Genomic DNA, 25,671 nt, shown 5'->3' with positions numbered 1-25,671 from the left:
TGGCCGCACTTCACTTGCCATAACTCGATCGCATCATCATACACAGAGTCCAGTGCTAGTGCTTCTAAGCTCGAGCTGCTGTACGATCTTGCGTGTTTTCATTTCATGAGAGCGCTAACCTAAAATCAAAGGACTCCTCCTTTTCAGATTCACATGTCCTTCTTCCAAGATATTATGAGAGCTAGTTCTATCGTCAGAAGACTCGGTAGGCTACGTATCCTAAAAGCCATCAAACTCCATTTATTACAAGATTCTTCGTTGAGAAGTACCGAAAGCGGGATAGGTGAATGCGGTAAAGTAATACGTAGCCCGACCAGACGCCGGGCGGGCTATATGTACAGCGACTGGGCTGTGAGTGTACGTACATAGAAACTTTTCCGGGTAAGGACGGACACAGCCGGCCCAGCGCTAGGTCGGTACCTTGTACGCAGTAACTGCCGTGCTTCGCACGGCGTCTGGTCGGGCTACGTAGAAAAAAAAATCAACGAAATCTCAATTTACAATAATTTACAATTCATGTAATTATTACATGAAACACAAACGGGTTGTGTTATTACATGTACATGCAATTCAATGCAATCTTCATGGCAAACCCATTTTTTTTTTTCTTCAAAGATTTGAAACACAAGTACCGAGTAGGCCAGAGAATTCGAAGTATCCGGTACAATGTTATATCTAAACTTGCATTGGAACTAACCAATAGTTCATTTTTATTACCGGTACAACTTGTCATGTATTTGTAATTTCATGTGACTTTAATAGTTGTAACATTTATTGTGGATGATTTTCTTCACAATTGACACATGCACATACTAGGTTAGAAAGTTGGTCATTGGTATGGCTTAGGCCTACCTATTTTCTGTATAAATAGGGTTAATTGGAATTATTTCACAGATACACACAAAAATGTTGGGAATCAGATCATTTTCAGTCTTCTAGACTGAATAATGTGATACCTGTAATAGTCTAATAACCAATCCAACAATTTCTGAGGCTATCTTATACATTTTCTTATTTATCATACACATTGTACAATGCAACCATGCATGATGCAATGTCTTGTTCACCTATACAAGGAGAAAATCAAGACACAAGGAATAATCTGTTCAAGTCAATTATTTCCACATAGGTCAACAACATTCACTCAGTTTTTATCTAGAACCCTGATTAGGTTTCTATCATCAAACACATTTTTTTCTCATTGGTAAATTGATGCTTAACAATTAGGCCTGTATACACAGGTAATATCTCGTTGTGATATTTCAGTGAATCTAAATCTAACACATTACTTATGTAGGGCTAGGGTTCACTTAGCTCTCTAGCACTCATCACACTAAAAGCAAACTAGGGCAGCACACATGTCTTACTTGGAAGGAGTCCCCTGGCTAACTAACTTGTAGCCAGTTTATTCTTCACATAATTTGGCATGGGTTTACATGTAAATGTGGGTTGTTACATAAATATGCATACACAAAATCAACATAACAGAACATGCAAATAAAGAAACAAAGGTTAAAACTAAATATTCATAATAATATGTAAATGATGTGCAGGCTTGGGTGATTTAGGCATGATTTCAGTATTACAGGGAACAATGGGTGAGAAGTGAAAGAGTGGAAAATGTCATGTGATATGTGGTGTGTCTGTGATACAATTGTAGGTGGGGTGTGCGGATGCCTGTGGATGTGAATACCGGTACCGGTACTGTATGTGTGGGTTGACGTATTTATGTGTAGAGGGGTGGTACCTGTAATAACAGAAGGGGGGATACACTTATAATAAAAGGTTCAAAATAAATCCCTACACTTACGTTATACTACCATGCATTAATACAAATTTCATGTGCACATATAAATTGCATGTGTACATGGGACTTACATTAGAAGTTGTGTGTACCAGGGTACACTGACCTTACATTTTCTTTTATCTTTGCATACATTTGCATTTGGTGTTGCATCATGAGCACAGGTTCTAATTGCAAATGTGCTACATGTATTTAGAAACTGCTCTCACAGTAATGTGATGTGATATACAATGTAGAGATACATCTAACAAATCTGTGCTGGCTACTTGCATGTAGGCCTATATCTTTTAAATATAAAATGTCATAATAGAAATAGTTGTAAAGCAAAGATTGCCAATTGACACAGGTAAGGTAATCATTTGCAGAAAAAAAAAAGAAAAAAGAAACTGCTCAGCATTCTGTCATTAGTCAATTTGGGCATCTACACATTATACTCCTATCATATTGAACAATTATGATAATAATACTATAACATGTAAATTAAAGAACCTTACAAATGCAACCACTTTCAAATAACTTGCACATTTGCAGGGAAAAAATATTGAAGTGAAAGTCCAAGAATCAATGTCACAGGGTTAATGACTTCAAGTACAAAGAACACTATACTATTTCAGTGTGGAGACCTTCTACATATTGCATTGTCAAAACACAATTGGTTTAGGGTTTGAGCATATACAATTATATCAGTAGAACATCATGTAGGGACCTACCAAAATGTATATTACAATGTATTTGTATATCTATGTGAATGAAAACTGAACATCTTGTTTGAAGCACTTCCAACACATTTGTTTGTCAAAATTCATACTTTTTTTTTTGGCCACAAAATATAGATGCAATGAATATTACAAGGGCACAAACTCCATTTACCACAAAAATATTGTCCTCATAATAATGTGATTTGATAGAGTTATCACAAAATTTTGTGCTGAAAAAGTGTCTTCCAAAATGCTGATGGACAATGCTACTGTGTAGGACCTGCTGTGCCACTTGAATGTAACACATGGCATGATATCAGTGATCACATAAATGATGAGGATAATAATCATTATGAAGATGATGATAGTAATAAAAAATTAGCAACAACAATAGTAGTAGTAGTAATAATAATAATAGTTAGAGCAATAATGAAATGTGTGAAAGGCCCTTCAGTGATATACACTGTTGTGCATGACAGCCCTGCTTAAGTTCACTTTAAAACACTGATGCAATATTTTATCGTAACGGAGTAATTGTAGTTTTTCACCTCTGAAACACCTGGGAAACACAGGGGGAAAAAAGACCAAATGAAAAACAAGAGACCCGCGGGTCACGCGCTCACCTGAGTATCGCAATTTCACCTTCCATGCATTCTTGCACACTCTTACCTGAGAACTTTGGAAACTTTAGGTCTGCATATGGATCCCTCCCCCCCCCCCCCCCTCAACTCGGGGGGGGGGGGGGGGGGTGGGGGGGGGGTAGGGGGGGGGGAGGGGCAGGCAGTCCTGGATCTGAATCTGCAATTAACAAACTTGGAACTAAAGTCATCAATGTTCAAACTCATGGTATTAACTTTGCTTTATCATTTCTGGTTCTAGAGCAGAAGATTTTAAATATTCCTCAATGTGGGGGGGGGGGGGGGGGGGTGGGCCCCCTAGGGGGCCCCCAAGAGGGACATGGTGCCCATTTGAAGGAATTGAGATTCTATCCCCCTAGGGATGCTACCTGCTAAGTTTGGTCAAAATTCATCTTGAGGTTTTCAAGAAGAAGATGAACATGTACAATTCAGGCTCCATTACAAGTGTTGGACTTCTCCCCAGCCCTCTCCTGGGTCCTAAGGGCGTGGGGGGGGGGGGGGGGGGGGGGGGTGGGGAATGAATCCGCCAACCCCATGAATAAAAACTTGAAACTACAGTCATCAATGTACTAACTCATATATAGTATCATCTAAGCCCTATCATTTCTGGTTCTAGAGAAGATTTTTAAAGGTTCCTTAATTTTAGGGGGTTTGGCCCCCTAGGGACCCCCAGGTGGGCAATGGTGCCCATTTGAACAAATTGAGATCCTATCCCCCTAGGGATGCTACCTACCAAGTTTGGTGAAAATCAGACATGGCGATCTCAAAGTGAAGATGAAAATGTACAATTTAGGCCCCATTAGGACTCCTCCCCACCCCCCTCCCCTGGGTCCCAAGGGGGGCACCCCTGATTCCCCCATGAACAAACTTGAAACTACAGTCATCAATGTACTTACTCATAGCATCAATTAAGCCCTATCACTTCTGGTTCTAGAGAAGAAGATTTTTAAAGATTCCTTAATTTTAGGGTGTTTGGGCCCCCCTGGGCCCCCCTGGGGCCCCCCAGGTGGGCCATGGTGCCCATTTGAACAAATTGAGATCCTATTCCCCTAGGGATGCTACCTGCCAAGTTTGGTGAAAATCGGTCATGGGGTTCTCGAGAAGAAGATGAAAATGTAAAAAGTTTACGCACGACGGACGCCGGACGAAGAGCGATCGCAATAGCTCACTTGAGCCTTCGGCTCAGGTGAGCTAAAAAAGGACAAAACACTTTGTGCCTGGATATTGCAGCCCTTTCAGTTTCCAGTAACAGTTTAACGCACATGCAGTTTAGGAGTTTACAGGATTTATTTTCCCTACTTGCTACATGGGGCAAGAACAAATTTTCCAGGCAATCAATTCACTGTTTCATTCTGATTCACACATTTGAGTACTAACATGTTTGTTGTTACCTCACAGGAAAGACAGAAATAGAGAGTTCAGAGATATAAATGTAGTGTCATATCAGTTATCACTGCCATCACATGAATGTAGTCTATGATTGGAATTGATGTTATTCATGTTCAATGTGCATTTATCAGAATCCCCAACAATCCTGGTACAAAGGTGCAGCTTTTTCATTACTAACATGTCTTTTGCTATAATACACAATGAAGGCATAAATTGACAGTAGGCCTACAGGAAGAACTGGTGTCAGAGCTATTATCATTGCCATCACTTGGATGCACTCAACATAATTATGATATTGAAGTCATCCAAGTTCAGTTTTCAAACATTTGCTAGCCACAAAGAAGAACATGAGAGGGGATGTCACTGGCTTCATGGAGCTAAGTAGTTGGGAGGGCTGGTTCTGATTGATGAGAGGGGATGTCACTGGATTCACTGAGCTTGGTGGCAGAGAGGGCTGGTTTCCACTGGCGAGATGGATGTCACAGGTCTCACCGAGCTGCGTAGCCTAGAAGAGGCAGTCTTATTTGGCGAGAGGGGGTGTCACTGGCTTCAAGAACCTGGATATCTGTGATGGCACTTGGATGTGATGCTAGCTGTTCCACTGCAATAGAGGCCAACAAGCACATTCTATTGATCTCTCATCTAATGACTGAATGTTGGTAATAAAGTAACTACTACACATTTACAATGAAAAATTATTTTACTACTCATATAGACTCAATTAACTATTCAGTAATACACATAGTAAATATTCTCTTTAAAGACTATCATTCAAGCAATGACAAGTTTAGTACTGATGAAAGCAATTATGTTATATGCTGAAAGTCCAATGAAAATAGCTCATTTTATTTATGATATTTACATAAAAATTCCCTAATATGCATGCCAAAGGGACGTCTTCATCATCTACTGTAAAAGTGGAAATTTCTTGCGGTGTTGGTTGAAATTTTCACGCATTTCGCATAAGCCGAAACTAGCACAAAAATAAAAGCATGCGAATATTTTTGCTCGCCATTTGTTCAAGTAGTTGATGTCTTGATTCCGCGGAACTATAAACATGCGAAGCTCTTCTTACCCCGCCGACCGCAAAAAATTAGTCGCGCTAAAATATCCACTTTTACAGTAACCTGTTATCTCCTTACATCTGCCCAGGCTCTGATAAAATCAATATCTGTCAGCACTCTCACCAGGTTTTGATCCACTTCAATTTGACCCAAGTCCTTTCCTCAGAGTAGCATTTTCCTCCACAACTAATTGGAGAAGGCAACGGCATTCATGAACTTGTCCTTTTTCCATTTCACAGGGGCATCTGGACTGGAGTTCATCTGTATATCAGACACAATGAAAGGCATTAACACGGACTTGCAATTAGGATAGTCCCGTTAGTTCTTCACCAATCTGTAAATTTAGTCACAGAACTTGCTATCCCATGTATTTCAGTGTAGAGTCTACCAGGTAGCTTTATCTTGTAGTGCTCACATACATGCAACAGAGAAAACTCCATGAAATATGTTAGAAATAGACTGTCTACTGTAGAACTTAAATAGCAAAAAGGAAAATAAGACCTACAGAGACCCTAGCCAAATTTTTGATGAGTTGACACTGCACATGACGTCGGGATGACCTCAGCCTCTCATTGTGCATCTGGGTAATTCTGTGAAGTTGGGGCACGAAGTGTGACATTTTAGCATAACTCAATACTAATTATGCTATATATGTATTGTTTATAGGCTTTGCAGTTGTATTGAGACCATACATTTTCCTGGAAATTTTGTGCCATTCCGACTCAATTTTGATGAAATTATTAAAACGATATGTAATGGTGTCCTGTAGCATCGTGACGTGTCCATGTAGCATCGTGATAGTAAACATTTGGTCCTAAAAGACAAATTAAGGCAATTAGCTTGACCAAAATTTGATATAATATGCATAATTACTAGATTAGTTAGATAGCTAAATATCTTAACTCTCCTTTCCACAGTTTTACACAAAAAAGGACACCGCATAGCATCGTGATACATTTTGTAATTTTCTTTTAAAATTGAAACTGTGTACAGGAAATTTGAGATATTTAGCTATCTTATTCATACCTTGTAAATATGCATATTGCATCAAATTTTGGTCAAGCTCATTGCCATAATTTGTCTCTTTGGACCAAATTTTAAAATATCACGATGCTACGTGGACACGTCACGATGCTCCAGGACACAGTGTTACATATTGTTTAATAACTTCATTAAAATTGAGTCTGAATGGCACAAAATTTCCAGGAAAATGTGTGGCCTCAATGCAAATGTAAAGCCTACAAACAATAAATGTATAGCATAATTGATATTGAGTTATGCTGACATGTATTTTGTCAATATCACGATGCTACATACATGGACACTGCCCCAACTTCATGGAATTACCCATCTACAAAGTAGGCCCTATTTATTTATATGTTGTGTATACAACCTCATATCGGGCCTATGATGTCTTTCAATCCAGCCACATGCAAGGGATTTGGGGGTCTGTATAATTCCACATACAATCATATAGTAGGCCTATATGTGGCTGCAATATACAAACTATGTAACTTGTAACCCTAAAAGTAATGATCAAGACAACCATAATCTTATTAACCACTACCACAGCTTTGGGTTAAAAAAAAAAAATGTTATAAGTTAAATTACAGCAAGAATAAGAACAGCATCGTTTGAGAACACAGAGTTATCTATTCAATTTATTGATGTTTTGTGTACTAAATATCAACATTAACTTTCATTTGCAGGTTCAAAACAGTTGTTGGATCTAGGTGTACTAAAATAGTACCAGGTAATTAAAGTTAGTTTGTACAAACCTTTTGTACCAACGGAAGGGCTGGTCTCAATGGGCAAGAGGGGATGTCACTGGCTTCATCAAGCTGGGAGGGCTGGTCTCGACTGATGAGAGGGCGGGACATCACTGGCTTCACCAAGCCGGGTATAGGCTAGCTGGTCGAAACTGACGAGAGGGAATGTCACTGGCTTCATCAAGCTGGTTAGCTAGGAGGGCTGGTCTCAATTGATGAGAGGGGATGTCACTGGCTTCACCGAGCTGGGTAGCTGGTCAAAACTGACGAGAGGGAATTTCACTGGCTTCATCAAGCTGGGTAGCTGGGAGGGCTGGTCTCAACTGACCAGAGGGGCTGTCACTGGCTTCACTGAGCTGCCTAGTCAGGATGGTCCTTGAATGCGATGCTGGCTGTTGCTCTACAAAAGATACCCACAATAATATCTGACAGACCTTTCTCAACAATTAGCACCTACTGTGCTACAAAGCATACACCATTAACCACTACACTATAGAGACTGAGTGAATTGCGCTACAATGCATATACGCCATTAGCCACTTATGTATGTCAAACAATAGATACACTTCAATCAACATTTTTGCAATGCCATGTGTACCGGAGACAATAACAAGGTACTGGTACCTTACCAAACATGTGAATTCACGTTTTTGGTCCGATCATAGCTGTGATGACAACATATACACAGTTGAGTCTCCACAAAGTATTTTGTAAAAACCGAGAGTTACCAGATTTGCTGACACTTTCATTCATTCAGTGTCGTTTCGTAAAATTGGATTTCTCGCCTATCGCCAATTTGTAACAAACGTCAGTTCTGATGAGTGTCGTAACTTTCTTATTTTGACATTTTGAGACCCATAATTTGACATGAAGGTAGAATAGGGCAACATAATCCAGAATACGGTAAAATAGGAATTCGCGTATTTACATGCAAAACACAAATAGCGTGCCATTTCTTACTGTGAACAGCGATTTATGTGTAATAGAGAAGCACATTTCAAAAAGGAGAAATGTTGAGCCAAATTTGGGATGTCATTCATAGGCAAAAAAATTTCCATGTTAACTTATGGTAACTATACACAGCCCAGTTGCTGTACGTAGGTACATATAGCGACAGGATTCGCACAGCGTACCGTACTTACAGCGTCTACCACTCCTAGTCCGAGGCCCTTTTTCTCTGCCATTATAGCTGTAGCCCGACCACACGCTGTAAGTACACTGTGCGAATCCTGTCGCTACGTACGTACAGCGACTGGGCTGTGTATAGTTACCATAACTGGACATTTTTTTGCCTATGAATGACATCCCAAATTTGGCTCAACATTTCTCCTTTTTGAAATGTGCTTCTCTATTAATTACACATAAATCGCTGTTCACATTAAGAAATGGCACGCTAATAAAGTGTTTTGCATGTAGATAATACGCGAATTCCTATTTTACCGTATTCTGGATTATGTTGCCCTATTCTACTTTTATGTCATTAAATTATGGGTCTCAAAATACATAGGTCTAAGATACCTACCATACCTCAATCGCATTCTGAATACACCTTCTTGTGAATCTGCATGTAGCCTTTCTCCACATATGTGAGTATTAAAAATCTCAGGCAAACTCTGATAGGCCTAGTATAAGTATATCTTTTAGTTTAATAGAAAAATGTTAGGGTGTGGCATAGGACACCTAACAAAATTACTAATCTAGGCCTACTATCAGTATTACTAAATAGTAGGCCAATAGTGTGTGTAGATCCTCTAAGTGACATCTCTATCAATTAATGTTACACTAACAACACTAAACACTGTAACAGTTGTTATAGGTCCTACTCACACTGAACTAGTATGACTATGCTTCCGAGTTTCACAAATTTATTACCGATCCAGCCGAAGTGAAATGACATCTCTGTCGTTCAGCCCCTTATCTTCTAGTGTCTTGAGGGGAATTGGGACTCTACATTTTATTTTTCTGTCACCATCTCCATACTCTGTCACTGGTTTTCATGGTCTTCCTCTTCTTGGAGACAGATCTCTCGCTCTCCACCTGCGGCTCCATTGTTAGTGTGGATGGTACATTGTATTTATACGCAGCCAGCAGATTAGAGTTCAAGCGGGCGACCCGTGCCAGCTACAAGCTGCCGGGCGGATCCCGGGAAATGCACCGATAACGCTCGCTAGCCAGTGAACAGGCACCCGGGTTTCGCCTCGCAATAGGGGCGATATCTTGGGCTTACTTTTCGCGGAGGAGAAGGCAATACATTAACGCTGTGCCAAAATCGGACAAAAGAGGGAGGCAAAAACAACACTTGAACGGAGAGCCTCTAAGCCGACCCCCCGTGATTTTGACAAGCGTTACATGTAACGCTCTTCAAAAAATCATAGATATCTTCATAATGCCGTATTTTTCATCGATTCTTTTTCATTGCTTAGTCCTTTGATAGACATTGGTCCTTGTTTTTGCCTGTTTCACTTCATGAAATAGCACTTTTGCATTTTGGGTTCCAACACTCCTCCCCAGTCCCTTTAAGCGCACTGTACGCTGGGTAACGACATGGCGTCCAATTTATGAGTTGGCCAGACTCTCTTAATATACGGCACTGTCCTTTCGAACCTCGTAGCGCCCTCTATGTTTGTCTTCATACGTAGGGCTAGTGCGGCCGGAAGTAAGTGACAAAAATCAACAGCTCACGCCATCATCCGCAAGGCTACTGTGTGTATAGTGTTATGATGCACACATACGTACTACTGCTACCACGTAAAATATACTCAACTGGCCCTACTCAACTCACACAGATACATACCGACCGATTAGCTAGCTAGCTCTTGGAAGGAGGCCTAACCACTCCGGTTTCCGGACTCTGGTGCAAGGTTCGACGTTCACGGGAGAATTTCTCGTGAATTTAACTCGCTCTGCACCAGCCCCTAGCTAGATGGAGGACGATTCGGACGATTTTTGCCTTCTCGGTCTCCTCTAGCATCCTGCGAATCAGCGTGACCTATCTTTCATTTGTGGCTCAAAAAGTCGCGACGAACCGTGTAACCTGTTACGTGTGTGGTGTATACGCTTCATGCTGTGAAGGCGTTTCTCGTAAAAAGTCAGCACAGCTCACGCAGCTCACAGTCACATACGTGCAGGTAAATTGTAGATTTCTACTAACTTAACATCAAGCATGCATGTGATTGTTCCCTAGATACTAATTAACCACTATGTCTCCTGTAAATTTATATATATGCATACTGCACTCGGGCAGGGACCGGAGTTGACCGAAAGATTGGTCTGTATCTGGTCATCGGGGATACAATGTACATGTTCCGCGGAGACGAGACTGCGTCTGACTTTACGGAATGCCCCGGCCCCCGCCCCCCGAAAAAAAAAAAAAAAGACTCCTCCGCGGCTCTGGACAGACGGATCTTTCTGTCTAACACGGTTAGGACCGGAGATGAGTGGTGAATGTCGCTCTAATCTGGTTGTCGCACTCTTTGAATATGACTACGAGATGGGATAAAGACATTCTATTAGATATATGTAACATACAGTGTAACGTTTGAGTCTAAATCTCTCTTTTATTGCCATGCCATGTTTACTGATAGTGATACTGTTTAACAACGTTACTGTCGATATCATATCTAGGGGCCTACAGCGTGTATGGTAACCCTACTACATATCGACCGTCCTTATTGAAACCGACCGCGTAGTATTGGCGCACAGAACGCTTAGTACGCACTTCACTGTGCGCAGAGCACATAAAAATAGATTGGCTTTGACTGTTGATGAGGATGTATGGGGAAAACGAGAAAATTCGCTGTTCATGAAAGGACAAGTTCACCTTCATAGACATGTGGATTGCATGAATGCAGCAATATTAGTACAACACATCAGTGAGAGTTTGAGGAAAATCGGACAATCGGTTTAAAAGTTATGAATTTTTGAAGTTTCTGGTCAGTCAAGGCTAGGTGTAGATGAGAAGACTACTATAACTTGTGATGTCACATGTGTACAACGATATAAAAAAAGAATAAAGAAAATTTAATATATTTTCACTTTTCTCGCATAACAAAAGAACACTTGACTTCTCTCTTTCAGAAGGCAGGGGGAATAATATTACCCTAATCATATGTCAGTAACAAGTCAAAGACATGTGCACTTTATTCAAAAAGTGAAGTTTTGTGAAATTCTCTTTTGAAAATAAAAATTTTACATTCAAGATTTTCAAGAAAAAAATGTTTGGTTTTCACCTCAGTTTGCTTGATTGTGGTAACCCTGCAAAGTTCAAGCGCATTGAACAATTGAACACAGTCCCGGGCGTACATTTTTGTTCAGTGCGCTTGTAGAGATTTTACCAAGGGTGTCAATATTAGGGCCCGTGACGGGGTGCGGGTACCTCACTATACATGTAAAACATTTTTATTAATGTAAAATCTAACAATAAAACAGACTTTTCAAGAACAAGGTAGTTGGTAGACTGTTCGTCTGTCTCTATAATAAAGCAGGGGCAGATTCAAAAATTCCGTAAAGGGGAGGCGCTGATAATGGGGGCGGCTGCTGCCTCCCCCCATTTTTTTCTTTTTATTTCTTCTGCTTTTAAAGAGGGAGCGAGCATGCGCTCGATGCACTTCCTCTTGATCCGCCACTGCTAAGTAGTTTACAAGTAGGTATGCTGATTAAGGTGAAGAGTAGACTCTGCAAAGTACATGTTCATATATAAGTATTACATGTACTGTATCTAGGCCACGTGTTCTGTCAAAAGAGGAGAGCTCCTAGGCTGAGGAATTCTGAATTTTGAATGTCTGCCAACATTGTCGAAAGGGAAACTAGTCACAACGCATTTCTTCTGTTTTTAAAGAGGGAGCATGCGCTCGATGCACTTCCTCTTGATCCGCCACTGCTAAGTAGTTTACAAGTAGGTATGCTGATTAAGGTGAAGAGTAGACTCTGCAAAGTACATGTACATTTATAAGTATTACTGTAAAACGAGAAATGTTCGCGTGCATTTTAATTTCGCGAATTTCGCGAGCGCCAAGATTCGCGAAATTAAAATGCACGCGAAATTTCTTATCTACACTATATGCATTGAACGCAAGAGGCAATTCGCGAAAATTTCTTGCCGCGAAAAAGGTCGTCGGCTCCAATTCGCGAAAATTTCATGCCGCGAATATATCATGTTTTACAGTACATGTACTGTATCTAGGCCACGTGTTCTGTCAAAAGAGGAGAGCTCCTAGGCTGAGGAATTCTGAATTTTGAATGTCTGCCAACATTGTCGAAAGGGAAACTAGTCACAACGCAGGGACAGTGGTGGTTGGTTGTGGACTAGCTACCAACATACTTATCTGTGACTACTGTGCTACTCGTTGACTTTCTGTTCTCTGCAGCAGCAGGTCCAGTAGGACCGGACCTACACTATAGACTATGTGAGAACAGCAACAGAGCTGTGTACATTTCCTATTTTTGGATGCATCATCGAGTCTTCATTTCAGTTTTAACCCTATTTCCACCGGGGGGACATTTTGACCCCCCTCGACGTTTCGCGTAATTATTCCGCAACGCGTGATGCTCTCGCCGCGACATTTAATGACTTTTTTCTTTCGAGTATAGCGCAACTTTTTGAGACCAAATTTGTCGCTCCCGGGAACACTATTTTGAAGCGACGCCCCCTTGACAAAAATTCGTCGACCCTAAAATTGCTCAAAAACATGATTTTGTGTACAAATCCAATGTGTTTTTGCAATTAATTCATATAAAAATTAATATTTTTACTTTCAATGGCTGATAACGATTTATTTTAGCCTGATTATGCTTTAAAAAGTTTCTGCGACAAATTTTGGCGAAAAAAACAACAAAAACAAAAAGTAAAAAACAAAGAAATACGTAAGAAATTCAATAAACAGTAAAATACATAAGAAATGATTATGAAGCTGAATTTTTGCTTCAATATTATTGTTAAGGATATTGAAAAGAATATGCTCACCAAAAATTAGAAGTCTTGGAGCTTTGTTTTTTTTATTTATAGGCAAAAAAAAAATATTTTTGCATAAAGTAGCATAAATCAATTAATATAAGATACATAAATTGAAATGTGAAAAATCTACAATGTAACTATACGGCCATTTTTACAATCAGTGGTGTAAAACACGGTTTTGGCACTAATTGGTGTACAACTTTCTTATACACTGACAGATATGCATTATTTTTTCTCATAAACTTACCACCCGCAGTGTCTACCTTGGGTACCTTAATGAACTTTCCTCTCTTTTTCTTTCAGATGTGGCATGCACTTACATGCTTGAAATCCAACACTTTTGGTGTATGCACTCTGACATGGTTTTTTTGTCAGACCTAGCATATTAAATTGTTTATTCCTTTTCATTATTTTTGTTGTTGTGGTGATAGACAGGTATCCAACATTAAGAACTATTATGTTTACCAGGTTCTGCTTTGTCTTCTTTAAAGACTGAAATTGTCTAAACTTTATGTTTCGGAGGTGACATTTTCCGTTAACAATTAACCCCTCTTTTGAGTTAGCTCTTGCTCACAATTATAAAATTCAACTTTGCTAATTTCCATCAAAACAAAATAGTAATCAATCTGACTTGACTTCGATCCAAAGATTATTTGATTCAAATAGCTTATCATTTTTTGGTGAGTGTTTATAAATTTATGCAACTTTTCCGTTAACTTTTCTGTCACCTCCGAGACAACAGATTTATGTATTTGATTTTTTTATTCTTGACATCAGTTATACATTACATTTACAAAAATGTAACATATCCCCTCACATTATCTCTGAAGGAAGGTAGTAGAAATATAGCCTGTTGTTTTCATTTCGGAGCAATTTACAATTTTCCGTTAACACTTGTCACCTCCGAAACAATCGTCACCTCCGAAACAGCAAGCATATTATATTTGATAATTTCTCGAAGACAAAGCAATTTTGTTTGATTCTGTCCAATTGACAGGAATCTCTTTTGGATGAAAATTGTAATATGGCAACAGGAAGTAAGAATTTTCTAGATATTAATAAAAGATCTAATAAAAACTAAAAATTACTGTTTCGGAGGTGACAAAACACTGTTAACAAGAGTTTTTGCTCATTTCTATTGAAGAGAAACCATATTATGTACACCAATGGTCTCATTTATTTCATTAACATAAGTCTCAAAGTGGAGAAATCAACTAACACACTCTCACTCTTGTTTTTATTACTATACTGTAGGTTTTAGGGCAAATTTACATTTTTTCGCTTTTTTGACAAAGAGAATGCACAAAATACACCCATCTGTTGTATTTGTAATATTGTAATCAAGATCAATTCTTCTGCTTTAGTGAAGTAAACATATAGATGCTTTCATCTTAGAAGCTTGATTTCCAATTTAAGCAATTTAGTTGTGAAGATTTACCAATCACAGCTTTCCATGTAGGTTGCTTTTTCTTGTGTTTCGGAGGTGACATTGTTTGTTAACACCATATTGTTATGTGATAGTGAAAGGCAAGACTTCAGTTCCTTTTCACTATCTATCAACATTTTCAAATACATTTAATATCTACAAAATCATCACAATAGAAGGGACTTTTGTATACCTAGCTCACCAGAATTCCCTTGATACCAAAGTGATACATGTGGCAGTTCATGCATGCCCTAGTCCACAATCTTAAAAAAATCATAAAATAATCAAACTCCACAAAAAGCCCACATGCCTATAGCTGGTGCACAACTTGTTCTTGAATTCTTAGTTGTTGTTTTTCCATGTACAACGTGGTAATCATAAACAAAATTATGTGATTTTTTTTTAAATATGACAATAATTATTACATTTTCCAAGTTGAACCAACTGTTTATGACATTGTATTTTTTAAGATTATTGAAGTTCTCTGACAACTAAAGTGAACAGAGGAACAAGTCACCAGGACTGGAAAGGGAAAGATCCAAAAACAAGATTTGTAGTTCTATCTCAATATAATTTTGATGACGTGTTTACCTTGTTTTGTTATTATGTTTTATCTTAGAATTTGGCTTTAAGTACTGGAATTTCAAGGAAAAGAAAATGGTTTCTTAAAGGACAAGTCCGCCTTCATATACATGTGGATTGAGTGAATGCAACAACATTAGTAGAACACATCATTGAAAGTTTGGGAAATTGGACAATCCATTCAAAATTTATGGTTTTTTTTATTTAAAGTATCTATGCAATCACTGCTGGATGAGACGACTACGACAGTGTATGATGTCGCATGCATACAACGATATAAAGAAAATATAAGTGAATTTCACAAAACTTTACTTTTTGAAAAAAGTGCACATTTCTTCAACTTGCTACTGATGTATGTTAGGGCAATATTATTCACCCTGCCTTCCAAAAGAGAGAAGTCAAGTGTTCTTTTGTTATGCAAGAAAAGTGAAAATATGTTGAATTTTCTTGATACTTTCTCTATATCCTTGTACACGTGTGACATCACAAGCTATAGAAGTCTTCTCATTCAGCTTTGACTGAGCAGAAACTTCAAAAATTCATAACTCTGGAACGGATTGCCTTATTTTCCTCAAACTCTCACTGATGTGTTTTACTAATATTGCTGTATTTACTCAACCCTCATGTCTATTGAGGTGAACTTGTCCTTTTTCGGTCCCTTATAGGGTTATTTGAGACCAGTTTGTGTCCGGGACCTTCTGTGAAGTTGATGGGGAAAATTACTGAACAAAAAAAAAATCCCCATAAGTTCAAACAAAAGCATTATGCTGCTCTCTTCAGCTGGGAAACACAAACTGTTGTCTTAACCAAACTGTAAAAACTTGCTAAAGATTAGTATGAATTACAATCTAAAACAAAATATGAGCTGGTATCCACTATCATGAAAGAGAATAACTAAACAAAATAACAAGTAAGAACTGAAAGAAAGAGCTTATATTTGAAAATTAAAGCCATGAGGAAAGACATGAATGTTCACAATATATTATTAGTTAACACCTGAGAAGTTGGGTTGTCTCTGTGTTGTGTCACCTCCAAAACAATAAAATGATTTTTTCTTATCTTATACTTTTTACTCTCAAAAGTGACTAATATATATGATTTGCAGGTAATTTTCAAGCAATTCAGAAAGATACATAAAATATATTTTAGTAATGTCAACAGTTTAAATGAATCTGGTATGTAGAAAATTTATCCCAGATGAACCAAACACCTTTCACCAGTATTATAACATTTGTATGGTGGCTATCAAGAATGATGAAGAATTCATGAACATCCTTGAAATAATCTATTTATAATACTATGTGCAAACAAAAACATAATACAGCAAAAGTCAAATAAGAATTTTTGCTTTTGGCATTCAGAACGTATGTCCCCACCAAAACATTACAATGATACTTTCCGCAATGATAACTTTAAAGATAGTGAATCAATCTAAAATACAATTTGAGGGATTGAAACTATAACTCATTGCCCACACCTTACAGAAAACCCCATTCAATTTGCTTCAGAGGTCAAAGAGAAATGAGGATTTTTGTAGAGCATGTCAGGAATCCCTTCCCTCCAAGTTCTGTATATTGTGTTTACACATTAATATGCAGTTCCAAGAGCATCCAAGTGCTAAACTTGGAAGAATCAGACTCCTGACATCCTTTATAACAATCCACATTTCTTTGAGACCACTTAACCAAATTGACTGGGGCTTTCTGCAAAATAGAGCTAAGATGTTATGATTTAAGACCCCAAAGTAGATTTTAGCTGATTTAATCATACTATATGAATACTTGAACACAATGTTAACATTGAATGTCACCTCCGAAACAAAGTTATTCTTCCCTGGTGTTGTGGAATAAAATGTTCTGGGAGCAAAGAAACATTACTAAAATGATCTCACACCCTTATCTCAATTTAAGGTAGAAAATGGAATGCCATGTTTCTTCAGGTTACAATATCTAGCTTATGTCCGTCATATTCTATACTGTAAATGAATATTTCAACACAATGTTAACATTGAATGTCACCTCCGAAACGAAGTGATTCTTCCCTGGTGTTGCGGAATAAAATGTTCTGAGAGCAAAGAAACATTACTAAAATGATCTCACACCCTTATCTCAATTTAAGGTAGAAAATGGATTGCCATGTTTCTTCAGATTACAATATTTAGCTTACAACCTTCGTCCAAATGGATGGCAAACTACCGGTACCCACGCTAATTAATGAAGTGTAAAAAAACACTTGTTCTGTGTGGTTTATCTGCTTGAAACAGGAGTTAATTTCTTGTTCTCGAGTTATAATTATTAAAAACATTGATAAAAAGAAGAAGTTTTGTGTTATTGTCACTTGTTCTAAAAAAAACTGAGTGTTAATATTAATGTCACCTCCGAAACATTCTATTATGTTAACTGTCACCTCCGAAACATCCATGTGTGAAAAATCCACGATTTAAAGAAATGATTGGAATTTCATTTAACCTACATAGGAAGGTAGCCCTTCTTAAAGACTTGTTATAGTATAGAGTTTGACCTGGCTTGCCCTCCAATAATAGTTAAAATCTTAAAAATTGCATGTCAATTGGTATTTTTACCAAAAATTTATAAATCTCATGTATTTTTTTAAAAATTCACTTTATATTCAACCCCCAAATAGTTTTGATTCACAAACTATATATTGTTGTTAACCATATAAACTTTGCATGGTGAAGTTTGACTACAGAGTTTTGTCATTATGGTGCAATTCATGAAAACAAAATTTTGCTTAAATTTACTTCAGGTGCCAGGGTTTTCCTTAAATTACACCAATAACTCTTCAGCTTTAAGGTCTGAAATGTTATTTTTTCAAAAATTTGAATACTTTCCAACAGGAATCAAACAGAAATATGAAAAAATATTTTGTTTGAAATTTTGACCCTCCGAGTACAAAAGTTACACCACTGATCGTAAAAAAGGCCATACTGTCTTGTAGATTACGTTGGCCTCTACAATGTACCTTTATAGTGCAAATTTTTGCGAGGATTGCGCGATCCACAACCGATATCTGAAGGGGGGGCCAAAAGAGCCTCCCCCCTATTTTCAAGTCCCTCAAAAAACCCAGTTGGATTAGGGTTAAAGAAGTCTTGTAAGAAAATCAGAAAAGTTTACATGTTTGATGTGTTGTATGACTAGGAAATCCAATGTACAATCTGGCATTTAGACACAAGATTGATTGGCACAAATAAACATCTCTAGACCCTACAATGTATTTTTCTGAGCACTACGATGTACAATTGTACATTTGTATTCACATACTTTGTACCACAAGTGTAGTCAGATCTCGAATTCCAGGCAATCCAGCTAACCAAATTGCACCAAAGTCACAGCCTATGGCTACAGGGTAGAGCTCTTTAAATTTTCAGTCACTTGTGTAAATCTGAACAAAATCAGTTCTCAGAAAGCAAGTACTGTAGAACAAACAAACCCGTAACTTCAAATGAAATGCTGCACGTCTGTATGTTTTTAGTTGATCAAAGTGCAATAAATGTGTGTCCTCAATAGCTATCAATAAAAAGTGTACATGTACATGTACATGTACATGTATGCCACCCATACAATTGACTCATACAGAATTGACTTGTACATGATTTTTTAGTATCCTATATGTGATTTACAAAATTTTGTATAGATTATACTGATTGTTTTGATGATTATTGTAACTCAAATACAAGATGTAACTAATCACTGTTGAAAAGAATAGTACATTGTTCAACAGACTTGAGAGAAAAAAGACATTCAGGCTAGTTTTTATATACCGGTACTGTACTTTTGGTGTTTGTTTCGTGTTTGATTTTAAACTAGAAAAGCACTCTGAGAGTGCAGACCTCCACCAAGCAGCCCATTTCCACTGAGTCATAGGCCAATTTCCCATGTCAATGATTAAAAGAAGTCTTAGAAATGTTTCCCTCATCAGCTTCCTGCTGCATGGTGCCCCAAGTAGAGTATGTGTTTTTGATAGTGCGCATACATGTACTGTACATGCAAACCTCAAATACGCGCAACTTGAAATTTGAAGTTCACTGACCCATTTGCTAATAGAAAAAAAAAATCCTTGAAAGATTTATTTATTTCTCGATCACTACCAAAATTCAATCATCGGTTCCTTGTGTGTCATTTGTATCAACTTTTCCAGTAAGTTTCATCCAAATCCGTTTGAACACAACTTCTGGAGATCTTTTGCAATCGGACAAACAAGCCAATGCCGACAAAAGAATTACCTCCTTGGTGGAAAGTGGTGGTAAATGATGCCTCTTCCCTGTTGGATGCTGATGGTATTACGTTTTTTGGTTGTCCATCCTTTATGCTGCACTGTTGTCCAGAAGAGGGGGGGGGGGGGGGGGGGGGGATATCTGATGGATGTTTTGATACTCTGTCAATGTCGATTAAAGCATATGTGGGATAGTGAATTTGAGAGGAAAGTCCCTGAAGTTCAGACATGAATCGAAGGTCATTGAACATTTGCTTCAAATCATGTCCTAGGAAGGATAATAGGTATACTGTAAAAGTGGTTTCTTTCGCGGTGGTTTTATTTTCGCGCTTTTCGCGCTGTGAGGTTGAACCGCGAATTTAACATCACGCGAAAATGTTTTGAACTCGTCGCTTGTACAATGCTATCATTACCGACCGCGAATTTAAACACAAAAGTCCGCACCGATGGAAACCGCGAAAGTTTCTGTACGCGAAAGAAACCACTTTTACAGTACACTGTACATTGTACATCTACATTGTATAGACAATTGCATGACATTGTAATGGTATGACAAACAGTTCTACATATAGGTCAGAACTTTGCCGTATGTCTTGTATGATGGAAGATGGATCCATAATTGCAGTCTTGAATGTTGAATGGTATATTGTACCTTCGTACAAGTATACGAAAGAAATGAATAAAAACTTAGATTGTTTGTACATGTATGGTAGATACAAAAGGTCAAATGTCTGTGCTTTGTCTTTGGGTTGCTAGTATGGCTTACCATAATAATGTGATATACTGTAGCTGTTGCCATGACAACATATATATGGCCAGGATGTCAGAACCTTCTGACTTCTTTGTCTCCTTCCTGCTTACAGATGGGCATCATTGCCGTACCGCACCCTCACAGTTGAGTTGCCGAGATGGCTGCGTCACTCGAAGGGAGCGGCGGTGGCCTCTACTTCACCGTGCGCGTACTGGAGGAGCTGTCGATCGCTCTCGGGAACGGGGACATCCCGGGAAACTGGCGGAACCTGGCTGGAGAGTTGGACTTCAATGGTAACGAGGTGGCGGTAAGTACAGTTGTATAATAAACTCGGTGCTACATTTGGATGGGGTTAGGGGCAATATTTCTGATCCCATGAAGTGGTACACCCATTTTCTGTAAAAGCTGTTATTTTTACATATCTAGTACATATATTTTTGCGAATGAGGAGGGCACATGCATTTTTGCGAGATTTTATCACAATTTGACACCAGGGCTAGGTTAACTTGTAGTATTCAGTGCAGTGCAAGTATCAAGATAGATCAACAATGTATGGCATGTACACATGTGTACTGGTAAGCATAACATTCCCACTAGGGCCAACACACAGAAACAACTACTGGTAGTAGTACTATGTAGGTACACACAATGTCATATTTCTTACACACAGCATGTACACCCAGCAACAAAGAGCCACTGTACTCTCTTAATATGTGCTTGAGATTTATCGATAAGGAGGAATGACGGTAGAGTTTTAATAGGGGGGCATCAAGGCCAAAATCTATTTACATTGTACCTAAAAGCAATGTTGTGACTTTCACCAACATTGATTTGATTGGTGTTTCTTTGCCTGCCATTAAAAGTTACCATGGTTGTTTTAGGATATGTTGCTATGTCATACCTTGATATCTAGGGCCTACTCAGTGAACATACTGTGTCAGGAAATGTAATATCTTACTGTACGTACGATAGACCACGTTCCTGAAGAAAAATATGTGTGCAACAATGCAAATCTATGAAGAAGCAGGGAAAATCTCTGTTTTTGTCTTCAAACTTAATATACAGTACAAGCTCCCTAGATTTTCTAGTTTATACTTCTACCGGTCATGGCCAGTAGTGACCTTTTGAAAAAGACCGGGTAGCATGGGTATTCATGGATTGTCCAATTCATTCAATACCCAGTGGGGTATGTTAAAAAAAAAACATGAATGGCACCAGTTGGTGAAAGGTGCATCAACGGGAAGGCTCATTGCATGGTCGGCACCACATTATCAAAAGTGGGGGCACTTCAGACTTCTGGTGCCACTTACGGGTTTCATCAGCTAACCAGCAAAAAAAAAAAAAAAAAAAAGATCTTCGGCACAACTTCTGTAGTTTCTGTAGGGTGCCACTTCTGGGTTTCTTCAGCTGACAAGCAGTGGTCAAAGAGAAATGAGGAGTTTCGTAGAGCATGTCTGGAATCCCTTCCCTCCAAGTTCTGTCTATTGTGTTCACACATTATGCAGTTCCAAGAGCATCCAAGTGCTATTACCAACTTGGAAGAATCAGACCAATAACATGTGCTTTACAAATATCCACATTTCTCTGTGACCACTAATAAACCAAATTGAATGGAGTATTCTGCAAAATATAGCTAAAGAAAGATGTTATATTTTAAGACCTTGAAGTACACCATTCAGACAATTTAATCATATTGGAAGTTGTCAATGTGAGAATCCGATTATACATATATACATATACATAATATATATATATATATATTTTTTTTTTTGGGGGGGGGGGGGGACGTACTGTACAGGCGAGCTGTTTATTTCCACTCCAACTACAATGTGTATGCCAGAAGTGATGCATAAAATGTACACCCAACCATGAGAGTACGTACAGTGTACAGTATAATCCTCTGTGACTTTCCTGTTCTACAGTCACTGAGAGTGGCTCAACAGAAGGAAGGGCACACCCCAGCATCAGACCTGCTGCTTATCTACCAGCGGAAGAATGGCGGAGTGAACTTTGAAGAGTTCAGGAGTCACCTCCTGACCATCGGCCGCCGGGACATTGTCACGGACATCTGGACCGAGGAGAAATACGAAGGTTTGTACCAGGAGTAGAACAGTGCCAGAGCATATTAACCTCCCTGATAATTTTGAATGGGGCCACAGGCCATTTTTTTGTAGATCAAGGATTGAAGGGAGGGGGGAGGGGGTGCAAATGACAACTCGTTATTTCTTTATACCTCTTGTAATTTGCATTATAAAATTGCAACATCGCTCAAAGAAAATGTGATGTGGAACTACAATTTTGTAGAAAATTTCATCTGTGAATATGTCTGTCCCGTGTACAATGTAGTTTGTTGTGTGTTGTGTATAGACAATCATATTTTTGTGTTCTTAAAAGCATTTATTGTATGATATAAACTCAAACCAAACTAGTGGTATGTAGGAATCATAGGCAGCTATGGTTGGTACCAATTGGTCCCCCATGATCAATTTTGGTCTCGCCTCGTTTGCAGCTGGTAAGCTCCTGGAGCCCTACAGACCTCCGTTCTCGTGTCAAGTTGACGACAAGGTCACGTCCACCACAGGCCTGTTAACTCCAAGTGTTCAACCGGTCAGAGATGCATTCCAGCAGGCAGTGCCGAAGTCTGACCCCGTCAAACGGAAATCGCCCTCGCCAAATGCCCAACAGAGGTATAGCGACCCCTTACCGCAAGAACAACCCAGGAATATGACGAGCAGCACGTCGGAGATCATGGTATGTTATCTTGAATGTCTATTCCTGCATCATCTGTAACAATATGTACTGTAGATTGCATAGCTACACTGTATCTGTCTACCTGTCATTCTATCAGTCTATCTCTCTATCTCTGTCTATCTATCTATGCCCTATGGACATTATTTTCTTCTTTGTCCAGATGGTCAAGCTAGATCTATGACCCTTCACTTGACTACCTAACATTTGATTGTGAGGTAAGAGGTTCAATCAGTTGGTAACTTTCAGACAATTGTGGGTTAATAGGGTAATGCTCTGCACCGCCTCTGGAAAATGACATCACGTTGAAAAATGCTGGGCAACTATGCTGAAAAACACCTAAAACAGCAGAAAAAAGAAAAGCAACAACACAAGTTTCCACACTTCCGTTTTCAAAGTTGACCGTCACAAATTCCTAGCAGGAACCCAAACCATAGAAAATAATGGAAAGCTTGTTGTGCAATTTCTCCTAGCCGCCAAAATGTGCAACCAGCTAAACGTGGCAATGTTTACACTAGTATGGTTTATATGTGCATGCATTCTAGCCTGCCAGGCCAATTAGTGCATGCGAGTGCATGTGACTTTTTGTTACAATGTGAAAGGAAAAGACTTTATAGCGAATGAATAAAGTCAGTTGTTTTGGATTGCACAGCTGAATTACACTCTGCTGCTGCTATTGAAGTAAATGGAATTTATTTTATTATAGAATCGCTTTGAACCTGCTGTTGAATTAATACCACAGGCAGTCATGTTTTATGTTTTATTGACCATCTTTTTGTTGTTGATAGGGCTGAGGGTTGTTTAATAGATGAAAGTCTCAACAAGAATTCACATATTTTGACCATGCTGTGGTACTAAAAGAGTGTGTGAAAAGCTTTTCTGTGCTCAGGAAGCTTCTGTGTGCGCTTGTTTGTTCAAACGTGTAGGAGTGATATACACAGATAACGAAGCAAACCACCAGCCTATTGTATTGTCAGTCTCCCTGATTGTTGCGAGCATCATTTCTTCGCCAACGATCCAGCCGCATTGTGGGCGGTGCAAAGTCCACGATGGTACATTCCTGTGACTGTCTATTAGCAGGCAGTCTCTTTGTGTACATTGCATTCGTAATGTTACCCATACTCTGCTATTGTGTGCCCTCCCAAGGTCTGACCAAGATTTCACCTAAAGGAAGCACTGGTGTACATGTACATTGTATTGTCACCGCAGTCCTTGTCATCAAATCACGAATGGGAAGCGCAGGTCGGCCGTGCGACTGAAATAACAAGAACTGAAATCATCCATTATATTACCCTCTGTTTACCTTTGTTACAAAAACCTTGGCTTTTTTTTGTGCCATAGAAAAGGAGATTTTTTTTTTTTTTTAGATAAAATAAGATTAGATATAATGCTAAAGACTAATACTGGTACTTACATTTGTTCATGATGTGAAAGAATTTCAGACACATTGGAAAAAGAGGAGGAAATGTTAATTTTTTATTTCAATAATTTATTGCAAAATTGTATATATGAGAGATGGTGGGCTGGAAATCTGAAAGTATGTTTGTTTTTTATGCCTCCGCCATGAAGTGGTGCCGGAGGCATTATGTTTTCGGGTTGTCCGTCTGTCCGTCTGTCCGTCCGTCCGTCCGTCCTTCCGTCCGTCCGTAATGAATTTTGTGGACAGGGTAACTATCAAAACCTTTTGAGGCATCCTAATGAAACTTGGCATGTATGTGTATTAGGAGGTGAAGTTGTGCCTATCAACTTTTGGGCGCACATGCTTAAGGTCAAAGGTCAAAAGGTCAAGGTCAAATACTTAAAATTTTACTTTTTCCCCCATATCTATGCAATGCCTGAAGATATTTTCTTGAAACTTAATGTATACATGTATTACCCAATTAAGATTCTCTGGTGAAAGTTTGAAGTCATGAGGTCAAAAGTTCAAAGGTCAAAAGGTCAAGTAAAATGTTAAAATTGTACTTTTTTCTCTGTATCTTGGAAATTGTTCAAGGTATCTTTATGGAACAAAGTATATATGCATGTACTGACTGGCAGTGGTTATCTAGGGAATTTGGGGTTCATGTGGTCAAAGGTCAGGGGTCAAAGGTCAAGGGCAATACTTCAAAATTTTACTATTTTCCTTATATTTATGCAATGCCAGCAGGATTATTTTTTTAAAAACTTGATGTATGCATGTATAACCCACTAGAGATTCTCTGGGATTTTCTTCTTTTTTTTTGCCAAGAAGGTCAAAGGTCAAAAGGTCAAAGATCAAGTGAAAGTGCTGAACTTACTTCTTTCTCCATATCTCGGAAGTGGCTCAAGTTATCTTTAAACTTAGTACATAATTATGTATGTTCTGCCTGACATTGATTCTCTTATGAATCAAAGGCCAGATGAAAATGATAACAATTTATTGTTCAATACAGAAATTGCACTTTTTCTCCATACAATTTATACCTTGACAATTACTCAAGTGCGTAAACTTATGCAAGGGTCAAAGTCGAAGTTAAAGTTCTTAAATCCCGAAATACATGCTCTCCTATTCATCCAATTAAACATAGGTCAAGGAAGGTGAACATTCGATACATTTGTGACAAACATGTCATTTTGATATTTTGCCAATTTTGTGAA

The 25,671-nt window shown here is 38.6% G+C and overlaps 1 protein-coding gene and 1 long non-coding RNA gene across 2 annotated transcripts in view; one reads left to right on the top strand and one right to left on the bottom strand.

Moving 5' to 3' along the window:
• Positions 1–4,168: 4,168 nt before the first annotated feature.
• On the bottom strand, positions 4,169–9,799 carry LOC139729715 (uncharacterized). The gene is made up of 4 exons (XR_011710881.1): positions 9,235–9,799; positions 7,372–7,762; positions 5,717–5,854; positions 4,169–5,130 (listed from the first exon to the last, which is right to left on the bottom strand). It is a non-coding gene; the product is annotated as an uncharacterized lncRNA (long non-coding RNA).
• A 580-nt stretch (positions 9,800–10,379) lies between these two features.
• Positions 10,380–25,671, top strand: part of LOC139729714 (uncharacterized) — a 28,827-nt gene continuing 13,535 nt past the window's right edge. The window contains exons 1-4 of the mRNA XM_071640643.1: positions 10,380–10,490; positions 20,420–20,614; positions 22,230–22,398; positions 22,817–23,058. Coding sequence (XP_071496744.1) covers positions 20,465–20,614; positions 22,230–22,398; positions 22,817–23,058 — 561 coding nt within the window. The 5' untranslated portion in view covers positions 10,380–10,490; positions 20,420–20,464. The remainder of the gene's footprint in view (positions 10,491–20,419; positions 20,615–22,229; positions 22,399–22,816; positions 23,059–25,671) is intronic.

Source organism: Diadema antillarum, unplaced genomic scaffold (assembly GCF_040938485.1).
Source record: "Diadema antillarum isolate AM-2024a unplaced genomic scaffold, OU_Dant_1.0 seq00000251_RagTag, whole genome shotgun sequence".
Taxonomy (NCBI): Eukaryota; Metazoa; Echinodermata; class Echinoidea; order Diadematoida; family Diadematidae; genus Diadema; species Diadema antillarum.
The sequence above is the reverse complement of the archived record's forward strand: the minus strand, read 5'-3'. Positions and strand labels throughout refer to the sequence as shown.